This window comes from Triticum dicoccoides, chromosome 6A (assembly GCF_002162155.2).
Source record: "Triticum dicoccoides isolate Atlit2015 ecotype Zavitan chromosome 6A, WEW_v2.0, whole genome shotgun sequence".
Taxonomy (NCBI): Eukaryota; Viridiplantae; Streptophyta; class Magnoliopsida; order Poales; family Poaceae; genus Triticum; species Triticum dicoccoides.
The window spans coordinates 626,908,903-626,927,067 of record NC_041390.1 but is presented as its reverse complement, the minus strand read 5'-3'; the positions used below and the strand labels follow the sequence as shown (position 1 = coordinate 626,927,067).

General features: G+C 45.0%; 1 protein-coding gene across 1 annotated transcript; it reads right to left on the bottom strand.

Annotated features, from left to right (window-relative positions):
* Nucleotides 1-11,552: 11,552 nt before the first annotated feature.
* Nucleotides 11,553-17,898, bottom strand: LOC119316179 (splicing factor 3B subunit 2). Its single transcript, XM_037590511.1, has 19 exons — nucleotides 17,872-17,898; nucleotides 16,977-17,318; nucleotides 16,777-16,890; nucleotides 16,530-16,658; nucleotides 16,344-16,406; nucleotides 15,538-15,645; nucleotides 14,372-14,449; nucleotides 14,119-14,211; nucleotides 13,713-13,799; nucleotides 13,486-13,587; nucleotides 13,261-13,380; nucleotides 13,091-13,153; nucleotides 12,865-13,010; nucleotides 12,683-12,776; nucleotides 12,531-12,589; nucleotides 12,334-12,373; nucleotides 12,138-12,229; nucleotides 11,972-12,041; nucleotides 11,553-11,893 (listed from the first exon to the last, which is right to left on the bottom strand). The coding sequence occupies exons 1-19, from the start codon at nucleotides 17,896-17,898 to the stop codon at nucleotides 11,822-11,824; spliced, it is 1,899 nt and encodes a 632-aa protein (XP_037446408.1). The 3' UTR covers nucleotides 11,553-11,821.
* Nucleotides 17,899-18,165: the final 267 nt, after the last annotated feature.

The following is an 18,165-nucleotide window of genomic DNA, read 5'->3' as shown; positions in this document are numbered from 1 at the left end:
TGGTCCACTTGCATGGAGTTTCTTCATGCATATACACCAATAGACATGGTTCGCATGTCTCAAACTTTTCAAAAAACGAGTGAGCCCAAAGATCCATCAATATGGAGCTTCTTCATGCGTTTTATACCGATATGACTTACGTGGCAGTGCCACAAGTAGGTGGTACTATCATTACTATATTTTGGCATGAACATGTGTATCACTACGATCGAGATTCAATAAACCATTCGTTTCAGGTGTAAGACCATTTGAAGGTATTATTCAAATAAACAGAGTAACCATTATTCTCTTTAAATGAATAACCGTATTGCGATAGACATAATCCAATCATGTCTATGCTCAACGCAAACACCAATCTCGATGGTAGAGGGAGTGTGCGATGCTTGATCATATCAACATTGGAAACACTTCCAACACATATCGTCATCTCACCTTTAGCTAGTCTCCGTTTATTCCGTAGCTTTTATTTCGAGTTACTAACACTTAGCAACCGAACCGGTATCTAATACCCTGGTGCTACTAGGAGTACTAGTAAAGTACACATCAACACAATGTATATCCAATATACTTCTATCGACCTTGCCAGCCTTCTCATCTACCAAGTATCTAGGGTAATTCTGCTCCAGTGCCTGTTCCCTTTATTACAGAAGCACTTAGTCTCGGGTTTGGGTTCAACCTTGGGTTTCTTCACTAGAGCAGCAGCTAAATTGCCGTTTCATGAAGTATCCCTTCGTGCCCTTGCCCTTCTTGAAACTAGTGGTTTCACCAACCATCAACAATTGATGCTCCTTCTTGATCTCTACTTTAGTGGTGTCAAACATCGCGAATATCTCAAGGATCATCATATATGTCCCTGATATATTATAGTTCATCACCAAGCTCAAGCAGCTTGGTGGTAATGACTTCAGAGAACCATCACTATTTCATCTAGAAGATCAACTCCCACTCGATTCAAGCGATTGTTGTACTTAGACAATCTGAGCACAAGTTCAACAATTGAGCTTTTCTCCCTTAGTTTGCAGGCTAAGAAAATCGTCGGAGGTCTTATACCTCTTGACGTGGGCACGAGCCTGAAATCCCAATTTCAATCCTTGGAACATCTCATATGTTCTGCGATGTTTCAAAAACGTCTTTGGTGCCTCAATTCTAAACCATTTAGCATTACGCACTGAACTATCATGTAGTCATCAAAACGTGTATGTCAAATGTTCGCAACATCCACAGACGACGTTCGAGGTTCAGCACACTAAGCGGTGCATTAAGGACATAAACCTTATATGAAGCAATGAGGACAATCCTCAGTTTACGGACCTAGTCTGCATAATTTCTACTAACAACTTTCAACTAATTTTTCTCTAGGAACATATCTAAACAGTAGAACTATAGCGCGAGCTACGACATAATTTGCAAAATCCTTTTTGACTATGTTCAGGATAATTAAGTTCATCTTATGAACTCCCACTCAGATAGACATCCCTCTAGTCATCTAAGTGATTACATGATCCGAGTCAACTAGGCCGTGTCCGATCATCACGTGAGACAGACTAGTCATCATCGGTGAACATCTTCATGTTGATCGTATCTACCATACGACTCATGCTCGACCTTTCGGTCTCTTGTGTTCCGAGGCCATGTCTATGCACATGCTAGGCTCGTCAAGTTAACCCTAAGTGTTTTGCATGTGTAAATCTGTCTTACACCCGTTGTATGTGAACGTAAGGATCTATCACACCCGATCATCACGTGGTGCTTCGAAACGACGAACTTTAGCAACGGTGCACAGTTAGGGGAGAACACATTCTTGAAATTGTAATGAGGGATCATCTTATTTACTACCGTCGTTCTAAGCAAATAAGATGTATAAACATGATAAACATCACATGCAATCAAATAGTGACATGATATGGCCATCATCACTTTGCTCCTCTTGATCTCCATCTTCGGGGCTCCATGATCATCATCGTCACTGGCATGACACCATGATCTCCATCATCATGATCTCCATCATCATGATCTCCATCATTGTGTCTCCATGAAGTTGTCTCGCCAACTTATTACTTCTACTACTACAGCTAACAGTTAGCAATAAAGTAAAGTAATTACATGACGTTTATGTTGACACGCAGGTCATAAATAAATTAAGACAACTCCTATGGCTCCTGCCGGTTGTCATACTCATCGACATGCAAGTCGTGATTCCTATTACAAGAACATGATCAATCTCATACATCACATATATCATTCATCACATCCTTTGGCCATATCACATCACATAGCATACCCTGCAAAAACAAGTTAGACGTCCTCTAATTGTTGTTTGCATGTTTTACGTGGCTGCTATGGGTTTCTAGCAAGAACGTTTCTTACCTACGCAAAGACCACAACATGATATGCCAATTGCTATTTACCCTTCATAAGGACCCTTTTCATCGAATCCGATCCGACTAAAGTGGGAGAGACAGACACCCGCTAGCCACCTGATGCAACTAGTGCATGTCAGTCGGTGGAACCAGTTTCACGTAAGAGTACGTGTAAGGTTGGTCCGGGCCGCTTCATCCCACGATGCCGCCGAATCAAGATAAGACTAGTAACGGCAAGCATATTGAACAAAATCAACGCCCACAACTACTTTGTGTTCTACTCGTGCATAGAAACTACGCATAGACCTAGCTCATGATGCCACTGTTGGGGAACGTAGCAATAATTCAAAATTTTCCTACGTGTCACCAAGATCTATCTATGGAGAGACCAGCAACGAGGGGAAGGAGAGTGCATCTACATACCCTTGTAGATCGCTAAGCGGAAGCGTTCAAGAGAACGGGGTTGATGGAGTCGTACTCGTCGTGATCCAAATCACCGATGATCCTAGTGCCGAACGGACGGCACCTCCGCGTTCAACACACGTACAGCCCGGTGACGTCTCCCATGCCTTGATCCAGCAAGGAGAGAGGGAGAGGTTGAGGAAGACTCCATCCAGCAGCAGCACAACGGGGTGGTGGTGATGGAGGAGCATGGCAATCCTGCAGGGCTTCGCCAAGCACCACAGGAGATATGAGGAGAAAAAGAGGGAGGGCTGCACCAACAGGGAGAGATCAAATCATGTGTTGGGAAGCCCCTAGGCCTCACTATTTATAGGAGGAGGGGAGGAGGGTGCGCCCCCTCTAGGGTTCCCACCCCTAGGGGGGGCGGCAGCCCTAGATGGGAAAAGGGGTGGCGGCCAAGGGAGGATTCCCTCCCCCCCCAAGGCACCTAGGAGGTGCCTTCCCCTCCTAGGACTCTTCCTTTTAGGGTTTCCCCCACCCTAGGCGCATGGGCCCTAGGGGAAAGTGGCGCCCCAGCCCACTTTGGGCTGGATCCCTTCCCACTTCAGCCCATGGGGCCCTCCGGGATAGGTGGCCCCACCCGGTGGACCCCCGGGACCCTTCCGGTGGTCCCGGTACAATACCGATGACCCCGAAACTTGTCCCGATGGCCGAAACAGGATTTCCTATATATAAATCTTTACCTCCGGAACTCCTCGTGACATCCGGGATCTCATACGGGACTCCGAACAACATTCGGTAACCACATACAAACTTCCTTTATAACCCTAGCGTCATCGAACCTTAAGTGTGTAGACCCTACGGGTTCGGGAGACATGCAGACATGACCGAGACGTTCTTCGGTCAATAACCAACAGCGGGATCTGGATACCCATGTTGGATCCCACATGTTCCACGATGATCTCATCGGATGAACCACGATGTCAAGGACTTAATCAATCTCGTATACAATTCCCTTTGTCTAGCGGTACGATACTTGCCCGAGATTCGATCATCGGTATCCCGATACCTTGTTCAATCTCGTTACCGGCAAGTCTCTTTACTCGTTCCGTAACACATCATCCCGTGATCAACTCCTTGATCACATTGTGCACATTATGATGATGTCCTACCGAGTGGGCCCAGAGATACCTCTCCGTTTACACGGAGTGACAAATCCCAGTCTCGATTCGTGCCAACCCAACAGACACTTTCGGAGATACCTGTAGTGTACCTTTATAGCCACCCAGTTACGTTGTGACGTTTGGCACACCCAAAGCACTCCTACGGTATCCGGGAGTTGCACAATCTCATGGTCCAAGGAAATGATACTCGACATTAGAAAAGCTTTAGCATACGAACTACACGATCTTTGTGCTAGGCTTAGGATTGGGTCTTGTCCATCACATCATTCTCCTAATGATGTGATCCCGTTATCAATGACATCCAATGTCCATGGTCAGGAAACCGTAACCATCTATTGATCAACGAGCTAGTCAACTAGAGGCTTACTAGGGACATGGTGTTGTCTATGTATCCACACATGTATCTGAGTTTCCTATCAATACAATTATAGCATGGATAATAAACGATTATCATGAACAAGGAAATATAATAATAACTAATTTATTATTGCCTCTAGGGCATATTTCCAACATCAACCCCTTGAACTTGTCGATAACCCTTAGCAACAAGTCGAGCCTTGTAGATGGTCACATTACCATCTGCGTCTGTCTTCTTCTTAAAGATCCATTTATTTTCTATGGCTCGCCGATCATTGGGAAAGTCAGTCAAAGTCCATACTTCATTTTCATACATGGATCCTATCTCGGATTTCATGGCTTCTAGCCATTTGTCAGAATCTGGGCCCGCCATCGCTTCTTCATAGTTCGAAGGTTCACCGTTGTCTAACAACATGATTTCCAAGACAGGGTTGTCGTACCACTCTGGTGCGGATCGTGTCCTTGTGGACCTAGGAAGTTCAGTAGGAGCTTGATCCGAAGTACCTTGATCATCATCATTAACTTCCTCTCTAGTTGGTGCATGCACCACAGGAACATTTTCCTGAGCTGCGCTACTTTCCACTTCAAGAGGCAGTACTTCATCAAGCTCTACTTTCCTCCCACTTACTTCTTTCGAGAGAAACTCTTTCTCCAGAAAGGATCCGTTCTTAGCAACAAAGATCTTGCCTTCGGATCTGAGGTAGAAGGTATACCCAATGGTTTCCTTAGGGTATCCTATGAAGACGCATTTTTCCGACTTGGGTTCGAGCTTTTTAGGTTGAAGTTTCTTGACATAAGCATCGCATCCCCAAACTTTTAGAAACGACAGCTTAGGTTTCTTCCCAAACCATAATTCATACGGTGTCGTCTCAACGGATTTCGACGGAGCCCTATTTAAAGTGAATGCGGCAGTCTCTAAAGCATAGCCCCAAAATGAGAGCGGTGGATCGGTAAGAGACATCATAGATCGCACCATATCCAATAGAGTGCGATTACGACGTTCGTACACACCATTTCGCTGAGGTGTTCCAGGCGGCGTGAGTTGTGAAACTATTCCACATTTCCTTAAGTGTGTGCCAAATTCGTGACTCAAATATTCCCCTCCATGATCTGATCGTAAGAACTTTATTTTCCTATCACGTTGATTCTCAACCTCACTCTGAAATTCCTTGAACTTTTCAAAGGTCTCAGACTTGTGTTTCATTAAGTAGACATACCCATATCTACTCAAGTCATCAGTGAGAGTGAGAACATAACGATAGCCACCGCGAGCCTCAACACTCATTGGACCGCACACATCAGTATGTATGATTTCCAATAAGTTGGTTGCTCGCTCCATTGTTCCGGAGAACGGAGTCTTGGTCATTTTACCCATGAGGCATGGTTCGCACGTGTCAAATGATTCGTAATCAAGAGACTCCAAAAGTCCATCTGCATGGAGCTTCTTCATGTGTTTGACACCTACGTGACCAAGGCGGCAGTGCCACAAGTATGTGGGACTATCATTATCAACCTTACATCTTTTGGTATTCACACTATGAATATGTGTAACATTACGCTTGAGATTCATTAAGAATAAACCATTCACCAGCGGGGCATGACCATAAAACATATCTCTCATATAAATAGAACAACCATTATTCTCGGATTTAAATGAGTAGCCATCTCGAATTAAACGAGATCCCGATACAATGTTCATGCTCAAAGCTGGCACTAAATAACAATTATTGAGGTTTAAAACTAATCCCGTAGGTAAATGTAGAGGTAGCATGCCGACGGCGATCACATCGACCTTGGAACCATTCCCGCTTCCAGTGACCACTTCCCTTGCAATAAAAGCACTCAGTCTCAGGCTTGGGTCCATTCTTTGGCTTCTTCCCAGCAACTGGCTTACCGGGCACGGCAACTCTCTTGCCGTCCTTCTTGAAGTTCTTCTTACCCTTGCCTTTCTTAAACTTAGTGGTTTTATTCACCATCAACACTTGATGTTCCTTTTTGATCTCCACCTCCGCTGATTTCAGCATTGAATATACCTCAGGAATGGTCTTTTCCATCCCCTGCATATTGAAGTTCATCACAAAGCTCTTGTAGCTCGGTGGAAGCGACTGAAGGATTCTGTCAATGACCGCGTCATCCGGGAGATTAACTCCCAGCTGAGTCAAGCAGTTGTGCAACCCAGACATTTTGAGTATGTGCTCACTGACAGAACTATTTTCCTCCATCTTACAACTGAAGAACTTGTCGGAGACTTCATATCTCTCGACCCGGGCGTGAGCTTGGAAAACCATTTTCAGCTCTTCGAACATCTCATATGCTCCGTGTTGCTCAAAACGCTTTTGGAGCCCCGGTTCTAAGATGTAAAGCATGCCACACTGAACGAGGGAGTAATCATCAGCACGCGACTGCCAAGCGTTCATAACATCTTGGTTCTCTGGGATGGGTGCTTCACCTAGCGGTGCTTCTAGGACATAATATTTCTTGGCAGCTATGAGGATGATCCTCAGGTTCCGGACCCAGTCCATATAGTTGCTGCCAACATCTTTCAGCTTGGTTTTCTCTAGGAACGCGTTGAAGTTGAGGGCAACATTAGTGTGGGCCATTTGATCTACAAGACATATTGTAAAGATTTTAGACTAAGTTCATGATAATTAAGTTCATCTAATCAAATTATTCAATGAACTCCCACTCAGATAGACATCCCTCTAGTCATCTAAGTGAAACATGATCCAAGTCAACTAGGCCGTGTCCGATCATCACGTGAGACAGACTAGTCAACATCGGTGAACATCTTCATGTTGATCGTATCTTCTATACGACTCATGCTCGACCTTTCGGTCTTCCGTGTTCCGAGGCCATGTCTGTACATGCTAGGCTCGTCAAGTCAACCTAAGTGTATTGCGTGTGTAAATCTGGCTTACACCCATTGTATTAGAACGTTAGAATCTATCACACCCGATCATCACGTGGTGCTTCGAAACAACGAACCTTCGCAACGGTGCACAGTTAGGGGGAACACTTTCTTGAAATTATTGCGAGGGATCATCTTATTTAAGCTACCGTTGTTCTAAGCAAATAAGATGTAAAACATGATAAACATCACATGCAATCAAATAGTGACATGATATGGCCAATATCATTTTGCTCCTTATGATCTCCATCTTCGGGGCGCCATGATCATCGTCGTCACCGGCATGACACCATGATCTCCATCATCGTGTCTTCATGAAGTTGTCTCGTCATCTATTACTTCTACTACTATGGCTAACGGTTTAGCAATAAAGTAAAGTAATTACATGACGTTATATGTTGACACGCAGGTCATAATAAATTTAGACAACTCCTATGGCTCCTGCCGGTTGTCATACTCATCGACATGCAAGTCGTGATTCCTATTACAAGAACATGATCAATCTCATACATCACATATATCATTCATCACATCCTTTTGGCCATATCACATCACACGGCACATGCTGCAAAAACAAGTTAGACGTCCTCTAATTGTTGTTGCAAATTTTTACGTGGCTGCTATAGGTTTCTTAGCAAGAACATTTCTTACCTACGCCAAAACCACAACGTGATATGCCAATTTCTATTTACCCTTCATAAGGACCCTTTTCATCGAATCCGATCCGACTAAAGTGGGAGAGACAGACACCCGCTAGCCACCTTATGCAACTAGTGCATGTCAGTCGGTGGAACCTGTCTCACGTAAGCGTGCGTGTAAGGTCGGTCCGGGCCGCTTCATCCCACGATGCCGCCGAATCAAGATAAGACTAGTAACGGCAAGTAAATTGACAATATCGACGCCCACAACTGTTTTGTGTTCTACTCGTGCATAGAAACTACGCATAGACCTAGCTCTGATACCACTGTTGGGGCCATAGCAGAATTTAAAATTTTCTACGCATCACCAAGATCAATCTATGGAGTCTTCTAGCAATGAGAGGAAAGGAGTGCATCTACATACCCTTGTAGATCGCGAGCGGAAGCGTTCAAGAGAATGGGGTTGATGGAGTCGTACTCGTCGTGATCCAAATCATCGATGACCGAGCGCCGAACGGACGGCACCTCCGCGTTCAACACACGTACGGTTGGGGAAGATGTCTCCTCCTTCTTGATCCAGTAAGGGGGAAGGAGAGGTTGATGGAGATCCAGCAGCACGACGGCGTGGTGGTGGAAGCGGCGGGGATCTCGGCAGGGCTTCGCCAAGCTCAGCGAGAGGGAGAGGTGTCACGGGAGGGAGAGGGAGGCGCCAGGGGCTAGGGTGCCCAGCCCTCCCTCCCCCCTCTTTATATAGGGGTCCAGGGGGCACCGGCCCCTCTAGATCCCATCTAGATGGGGGGGGCGGCCAAGGGGGTGACTTGCCCCCCAAGCCAAGTGGGGCGCCCCCCACCCCTAGGGTTTCCAACCCTAGGCGCAGGGGAGGCCCAAGGGGGGCGCACCAGCCCACCAGGGGATGGTTCCCCTCCCACTTCAGCCCATGGGGCCCTCCGGGATAGGTGTCACCATCCGGTGGACCCCCGGGACCCTTCCGGTGGTCCCGGTACAATACCGGTGACCCCCGAAACTTTCCCAGTGGCCGAAAGGACTACCTATATAGAATTCTTCACCTCCGGAACATTCCGGAACTCCTCGTGACGTCTGGGATCTCATCCGGGACTCCGAACAACTTTCGGGTTACCGTATACTAATGTCTCAACAACCCTAGCGTCACCGAACCTTAAGTGTGTAGACCCTACGGGTTCGGGAGACAAGCAGACATGACCGAGACGACTCTCCGGTCAATAACCAATAGCGGGATCTGGATACCCATGTTGGCTCCCACATGCTCCTCGATGATCTCATCGGATGAACCACGATGTCGAGGATTCAATCAATCCCGTATACAATTCCCTTTGTCAATCGGTACGTTACTCGCCCGAGATTCGATCGTCGGTATCCCAATACCTCGTTCAATCTCGTTACCGGCAAGTCACTTTACTCGTACCGCAATGCATGATCCCGTGATCAACCACTTGGTCATATTGAGCTCATTATGATGATGCATTACCGAGTGGGCCCAGAGATACCTCTCCATCATACGGAGTGACAAATCCCAATCTCGATTGGTGCCAACCCAACAGACACTTTCGGAGATACCCGCAGTGCACCTTTATAGTCACCCAGTTACGTTGTGACGTTTGGCACACCCAAAGCACTCCTACGGTATCCAGGAGTTGCACAATCTCATGGTCTAAGGAAATGATACTTGACATTTGGAAAAGCTCTAGCAAACAAACTACACGATCTTGTGCTATGCTTAGGATTGGGTCTTGTCCATCACATCATTCTCCTAATGATGTGATCCTGTTATCAATGACATCTAATGTCCATAGTCAGGAAACCATGACTACCTGTTGATCAACGAGCTAGTCAACTAGAGGTTCACTAGGGACGTGTTGTGGCCTATGTATTCACACATGTATTACGATTTCCGGATAACACAATTATAGCATGGACAATAGACAATTATCATGAACAAGGAAATATAATAATGACCATTTTATTATTGCCTCTAGGGCATATTTCCAACAACTAGGAATCTAGCCCTAACAAAACTAACTCGAATTACATGATGAATCTCATCCAACTCCTCACCGACCAGCGAGCCTACGAAGGAATTACTCACTCCCGGTGGGGAGCATCATGGAATTGGCGATGAAGAAGGGGTGGTGATGATGAAGAACGAAGACCCCCCTCTTCGGAGCCCCAAACGGACTCCAGATCTGGCCTCCCGATGAAGAACAGGGGGTGACAGGGGCTCCGTCTCGTGGATCGTGATAATTCTTTCTCCCTAGTTTTTTTCTGAAAAAATAGAATTTTATAGCGTCAGTTTCAGGGTCTGCGGGGCCACCAGGCGGGAACAACCCACCTGGACACGCCAGGAGAGGGGGCGCGCCCTGGTGGGTTGTGCCCACCCAGGTGCTGGCGGAAAAAATCGCGTCTTTGGGGGTCTGTTGGGAGCGCGAGTTACCACCAACACATAGCTCGTGCAGCCGAAACGCAGAGCAAGATCCAGATCGAGGAAAACCTACGAATACACCACCGCCTCCTAGCACACAGCCAATGGATTCGGACGTCCCCACCGACGGGAGCCCCGCCAGACATCGTGCCTCTACCTGCGTCGCACGGGCTTCGCCCGATGGACGCCCTCCGGCGACTGCGAGGAGAAGGAGGACGGAAGGGGGCGAGGGTGTCGGCGGCGAAGCTAGGGCCCCGCGTCTCGTGGGAGCGAGGCTAGAGAATTGGGGGTTGATAATCTGTCTCGCTAGCATCTGATTGAAGGGGACATGTGGAGTCTGTGATCCTAGAGTGCAGTATGTCACGCCTCGAGTGGTTGTCAAAGTTCTGCGTGAACACGAAATTGACCCCTTGCAGTGCCAGCCATGGAAGCGGATATGCGAAGCCACTGGAGAAGTGGAATACAACGGCTTGGGATAGACATGTTTATCTTTTGTCATATGCTCTTGGTTGACCTTTTATTATGTGCTCTTTCGAGTCACCGGCCCCTAAATCTAGTCATATTCATATTAATTAACCACAGTTAAACAAATGAGACTCGTATTTAAATTTGAGAAGGGAAGGTAGTTGTCACAACAACATATATCATCATGGAAAAAAAATATTGATTTTTACCGTTTCTGAGGCAACAAGTCGCCACTAAAAACCATTTGATTTAAGCATAAGATTGGTGGAGGAACAAAGGAGATGAAAATATCTTAATCACACAGTTATCAGTATCAACAGGGAAATAACTATCTTTAAGCCAACCAGGACATAGCAGTAGCTTGGCTTCCATTCATAAAATCAAATGCTGGACAAAGATAGTTTACCAAAAAGTAGTTTTGGTCGAAACCTTGGAGCAGGTCTCCAAGGCATTTCTCCCAAACCCAGTCTTTTTCAACCCAACTCTCTTTTTTTTTCTTCCATGTCGATCTTTATTTGAGCTAAAACGGAATAAACCTCAAACGGCTCACGATTATTTAGATGCAATATGATACCGACAAAAAGAACATACATCAATTATAACATTTTTTTTCTTTGTTACAACACCTCCATCACAACAAGACCCTCATTTGCCCAGGAAAATTATGCCCTAAAAGCATCTTGTTCCCGAGCACTCAGCTCTCCTCTCAGATGAGTACTACAAAACAGTAATTTAATGATACAGCTTCACCTGCAGGTTTCAGAATGTGCAATTCACCACTTATGTCAACCATAGCAAACTTAGCATTACTCTTCATAACAGCAATAAACTAATGCTAGCAGTTACATTTAACATCATAACTTGTTCTCATGCATGGCCTACATCTTCATTTCTTGTTTCATCCGGCCTTCTCATCCAGCACTTCAACATTTGCCAGAGGCTAAGTATACATACACAGCTTGATTTAGAGTAGAGTACATGCTACAGGAAGAAATGGAAACATCCTCCTCCTGGGAAGCGGAGGAGGAACGATGACAAAACGACGCCATCTAGAACTTGAAGTCCTTCTTTTTGGAAGATTTCCCGTCCTTCTCGTGCTTTCTCTTCCTCTTGCTTGCGTTCTGCAGATCAGAGAGAAGAAAGGGTTCAGTATTTGCTTCTGGCTCAACAGATACACAAGACTGCTTGTAAAAACATACCTCCGCCACCATGTCGCTGAAGTCTTCCTTCTGGTTCCGGAGCTTCTCCTCCTCCCGGGCTTCTTCATACCTGTTTCATCATTTTATTAAAGGGAAGGCGTTAATGTTTCAACTCGTGGCTACTGACAGGCAAAGCTTGGCAGACACGGGGGAGAGGTGATCTTACTTGGCTGCCAGAACATCGTCCATAACCTCGAGCTCCTCGGGATGTATGGTGACATCCACTTTGTCGGACTTTTGATTCTTGAGAAGATCAACCTGCAAACGAAAACCGCGACGATGTGTCAACGAATCACCAAAGCATGCATGGAATGGAAATAAGTGTACACTTGGTGGTTGGTGCAAGGAATGTAAAAGCTCACCCTTTTAACCCCAGCTTTATCCTGTGCCCCAACCACATACCTGCAAAAACAGCAAGATACAAAATGAGTTCTCCATATGATTGAAACAGGAATCCATCAGAAATTATTGATATATAAAATGTGTTCTCCGTGTAGCTGAAACAGAAATCCACTGGAAAAAATATTGTAGAGATGACTGTTGTATTAGAGTTGCATACGTATGGCTTGATCCATAGAGGGTTCCAGGTGCGATTTTCTCCTCTTTCTGCTCAAGAACCTTCAGATGAAAAAGAACAAATTGTTGATTATGAACTGCAATAAGCCAAACTAAAGCTCCTGAAATGCCACAAAACTGAAGCTAAGCCCTTACCTGGTATAACTGCTTATCTGTTGGCCTTTCAGACTCTTTCCTCTGTTGCTTCCGAAGATCAATGACGTCAGGTGTTTCCACACCGGTGGGAGTGCTATTAACAGAACAAGAAGAGGCGTCAAAACATAGTTCCTTTAGGGAAGAACCTAAGCTAGTCATCAAATAATTATTATAGAACAAACCTTGACATGGTGTCGACAGACTGCATGCCAGCTTCCATGTCTTCATCTTCCATTAGCTCCTCCTCCTCTTCCTCCTCATCTTCTTCCTCCTCCTCCTCTTCCTCCTCCAAGTCTCCCCAATGCTTGCTGCGGTCAACAGGCTCCTCCTGGAATACAATGCAACACAAGTCAGTTAACTAGTAGAGCTGCAGTTCAATTTCAAGGAAAATTAGCCGATCAAACATACATCATAATTAGGTTCATCCAGCTGTAGGATACCAAAAACATCTCCGTAGAGGGGGCGTCCATGCTGTTAGCCAAAACAAATAAATAGATCAGAAAAGAAATTTATTTCCATTACAGAAGCCGCATTTAACTACAGCCGAGCCCATGAAAAGCACATTTGTTGTAAATTACCTCATCCACAGGAGGCTTTCCCCATTCCCCGGGCCGGTAACCAAAAGTAGCACCAGGAGGAATTGGGGCATTCAGACCAGGAATCTTCAGTGAAGGATAAGAGGGCGGAGGACCATATCTCTGCCAAAATTATTTCATGTCAGTTGATATAGCTGGCCAATAACAAGAGATCAGTCAACCAGAAGACCAGCTGCCTGGAGTTTTTCTTCTTAAAAAGAACAATACCTGCATGTTTATAAGCCATGGAGGCGGTGCGCCTTCTGGCATACCAAGAGCTTCTTTAAGTTCTCGGGACAGCATACCTGGCTTCATTTCCCTGAGTTTGACCTGTTCAGTTCATACATGTATTATGCTCGGCGAGCCAGGTTTGAGAACAGACATATGCATGTCCCAAACAATTATCAGTTATCTCTGTTTCTTACATTAAGAAGAGAGTGAAGCAAAAAAAGTACCTCAAACTCTTTCCCTTCGTAGTAAAGGTCACCATGACTAGTCAATTTTGGCTTTGTTTGATATTTGAAGAAGGCGTCGTGTAAAACCTGCACACAACAAAATTACGGTGAGACTTGCTTTCCTGCACATTCAGAAGTTAACTCATCTCTAAAATTTGAACATATGGAAGAAACACATCGTACTTATCAGCTATGATATTTTCACATGTACATTATCAGTATTAGTGCCTAAGTGGCAAGTAATAAAACACCTGGCAAACCGGATATGCATGTAGAGAAGTATAGCACAAGGAGAAAACGCAGGCATGTTTTATTCAACACCTAAGTAAAATCAGGGGGAAAATAAATAATGCTGGCATGTGCTTCTATGAGCAACTCAGATTAGCCTCAACAGGAATTAACTGACCTGATAATCTATATCCATCTTGCCCATTTTTGGCTGCATACGCTCCCGCTGCTTCTGCTTCAACTTTTTGCTATCCTCTTTCTCAATATATGCCTGAAAATGCATTTGGAAAGCTACTTACAATTTGTCCATCTTGCCCATTTGTGGAATAAAAATTAAAGTACCAACAAAACTCAGCTCCTGAAGTTACCAAGTTGACAAGGGAGATACAATGTCCATAGCATTGCTACAAAGGACCAAGATATTAACATACCTGTCTTATTTTTTCTATTCCAGTTGCAGCAATGAAGTCAGGAAGTTGGAAAGGTTGTTTTTCGATACCTCTCTTGCCCTGAAAGAAACAACATGACGATGTAAAATCTATTCGACAAGATATAGCTAATGTGAAGCAAAGCATAATTTCATGTTTTAGAGATATAAAAAAGTTGCAAAGGCCAGGGCAACTGATATGCTTTTATGCGCAAACAAAGGAGGACCAAAGGTCAAGATCCAAGATGGAACAAACCGTCTTTCAAGGAAATTCCTAGCATGAATCAACTAGGTCAAATACTTAGCATTTATACTACAGTAATCACTCAAGTACAGTACCACCAAGACCTTGCTCCCAAGAAGTTGCAGCATCCCTGCAAGAATTATATATCTGTATAAGAGGGAGGGGAAAAACCTTATCAACTATATGTTCCCTCCCCTCTTCTAGTAACACCCACCCCATGGTACTGCCATGGCACTTTGCAATGAGTTACACTAGCATATCCGTGCTGGCCCGAACAGTTGCAGTTATGGGCTTACACTTTTCGATGATGCAAGGATAAATCATAAAACCCAAGTGTGCACGGTATTGAGTGAATTCGGGCCTGGCATGTTAGTCTGTCCCTTGGCCCTTGTGTTTGTTTCTCTTTCTTGCTCTGCATTGCTTTTTTGGTCTTGTTTTATTTCTAGTTTTATGTCTGTTTTTGGTCGGTTGTATTGGTTTTGTAACCATGGCACTGTATTTTACACGGAGTTACTTCTAACACAAAATGATACGCATTTAGATGCATGTTCGAGAAAAAAAGTGTTTTGCTGTTTTTGATTTTCTTTCTTGTGTTGAAGTTTAGATTTATTTTTTCTTTTTGTCATGGCGATTCTAATAGTATGTAGATTTTGATGCTTCTGAGTCTTCTTATAATAAAACATGCATTTTGATGCAGGTCCATGGGAAAAAACTTATGTGTTAATATATGAAAGCATGCAGTATTTGTTAGTAGACGACAGCACTTCTACAAGTGGAGTTCAAAGAAAATGGATGGTCTGTTTGCATCTGCCTACCAACTCCACTACTAACAACACTATTTTCTGATTATGGTTTATTTCTCAGATTATGGTACCCATTACGAAATTATGCATAACAAGATTATTCATGGTACATGTATTACAAACCTGCAAGAATTTCCTCTTTTGGGACCAGTGCCTTGGGACAGGTACTGTGTTCCTGTAAGACTTCAGATAGACAAGTAACTTCGGATCTGACGCAGTCGCATCCCAAACCTGGCAGGAAGAACATAATTGCATCAGTTGAAGCTAATCCATAAACAATTTTACACTGCTGATGGCAATGAGTTAAAGAAGATAGAACACAACAAATAGTTTAGTGACATTATCTCATCTTATGTTCACACCACAGATACAAGCTGCATGGGTACACGTGTGTGCATGCTGTCATGGCCTTTAATAGGAGAAATACATCTTAATCTTGGAACTGTGAAAGGTGAAAGTTGCTGGCACATTTTTCTAGCAATCTAGATTAAGATAAGCTTTCTAAGTTGCCATGAACCTTACTACGGGTTATTTACTCAGATAAAACAGAAAGTTGACATAATTTCAAACACATCCTCACTAACAAAGTGCATTGTTACAAACTGCACAGCCAATGGAAATTGCATGACCAGACCAGAATAGTAGACAGACTTAAAACAAATTCTCCAATGCAACTTTAGTTATATCAACAAGAGGTGATGGTAAAAGTTGCAAGCACCATTTTCTAGCAAACCAGCCTAACATAACCTTTTACAGTTGCCTGGAAACTTATTATGTATTATCTACTTGGATAAATCAGAAAGCTTAAATGATGGACAAGTATGGTAGAATAGGATGCTGCGTCAAGACATCCGTTCGAAGTAATACAGCAACACCAGACTGCCAGCACACCTGGTTCACAACAAAAGGAAAGGAGGGGGGTGGCTTACTTCGACAACATCGGGCCTGTTGCATATCTGCTTCAGCTCCGCAATCTTCATCCTTTGTTCCAGCTACAAAGCACAAACCAAAACAGCAAAATTCATGCTTAGCGCCTTCTACTAAACCACAACAATCGCACATAAAAAAAGGGTAACTCAACAATCAGGAAGATACAGAGAGAGAGACAAGCAAACCTTTTTCTTCTTGTTGGAGATGCCCCCTTCCTTCTTTTTCTGCTGGGTCTCCTGCTCGTCGTCGTCGTCCGAGTCAGACCCCGACCCCTTCTTCGCAGCGTCGGCCGCCTCGTCCTTCTTCTCCCCATCCTGCCAGCACAACACCACCAACCATACTAGTCAGAATAGTCATATTGCACAGCAGAGGAGCTAAAACTGCAGAGATTCGTAGGTAGGGTTTTGCTTGGTAATCGACGGGCACCGGTACCTCGGCGGCGACGGGCTCCTTGAAGGTGAACTTGTCGAAGATGCTCTTGAAGTCGGCGAGGAGGCCGTCGGCGAGGTCGGGCTCCTCCGGCACGTACTCCACCTCGATCTCCACCTGCGCGCACAACCAAACTAACACAGCGTCAGAGAGGCCGTCGCGAGCCCCACCCGAAGAAACCCTAGGGGCGCCCGTCCACGTACCGGGGGCTTGGAGTCGGGCTTGTCCTCCTCGGCATCTGCGGCCGCGTCGGCGTCCGTGGCGGCGGCGTCGGAAGCGGGCGCCTTGCTCTTCTTCTGCTTCCGGCGGCGGCGGCGGCGCTCGCTCTCGCGCGACTTCTTCTTGTCGGCGGGGGCCGGGGCCGGGGCCCCGTTGGCGAGGTCGGAGCTAGGGTCGGCGGCCATGGCGGTCGGCGATGGGGAGGGGAGGAGGAGGAAGGGCCAGAGGGCTCCGGGGTCAAGTAAAGTTAGCCAGAGCGGTTCTGGGTCGGTCTGCTGGGCTGTCAAGGCCCAAACGATTTGGGCCGGTCCGCCGCCGACACGGACCTTTGCGGGGATTAGAGAGGATCAAATGCGTGAACTTTTTTTAAAATCCTGGCACAATTTTCGAAATACACTAATATTTAAATGAAACTTGGGAACATTTTTTGAAATTCAAGACGAAAATTTTAAAACAACTTTTGTAATTTAGTAGAATTTTCAAATTCGTGAACATTTTCTGAAATTCAAAAACACAAATTGTGAATGTTTTTTTAAATCAAGAACATTTTAAAATTCGTGAACAATTTGTAGATTTTGTGAACATCTTTTTCTCAACATTTTTTGGTTGCACCCGCCAGTGGGAATTTGCTTATTATGTTATCCACTGAGTTGATTGATAGGTCAAAACAAATTAATACTCGACCAGCAGCCAAACTTTTAGCAACATTACCCAGAAAAAAACTTTTAGTAACATTAATGTTGATTATTATTATTGCCAAGCTAAATGTGTCTGCTTCTTAATTTTCCCTGATCAAAGTCCATTCCATTTGGCTGCACAAAATGGCATATACTCAAATGCAGTTTAATGAGAAGGCCAGAATGACTAGAAACAGCACACATTCTCAAAAGCTGAATCACAAACCATCCACAGCTCGAACCAACCACAACACTGCAATCTTCAGTTCAACCTTACCCAGGCGACCGAATCGTAAGCGGGCGAAAATTGTGAGGAGCAGAACTACCGGCGACCCAAATATGTTTCATTCTCCGGTTGGACCCGCCCTTGCAGTGGCACTCAGGCTCCAGGGAACACAAAGGCATCAGATCGACCCCCTTTTCAACCGTTAACGAAAAAGGTGCCATAATAAACAAGTGCACCTAATACACAACCATGGGTTTAAACCCAATACAT

Coding starts and splice junctions, on each gene's coding strand:
- LOC119316179 (XM_037590511.1), bottom strand. CDS start 17,898: ATGGTTTGTGATTCAGCTTTTGAGAAT. Junction 17,319..17,871: donor GTGATTCAGCTTTTGAGAAT/GTGTGCTGTTTC, acceptor ATCCCCGCAAAG/GTCCGTGTCGGCGGCGGACC. Junction 12,374..12,530: donor CTCTATGGATCAAGCCATAC/GTATGCAACTCT, acceptor CTGTTTTTGCAG/GTATGTGGTTGGGGCACAGG.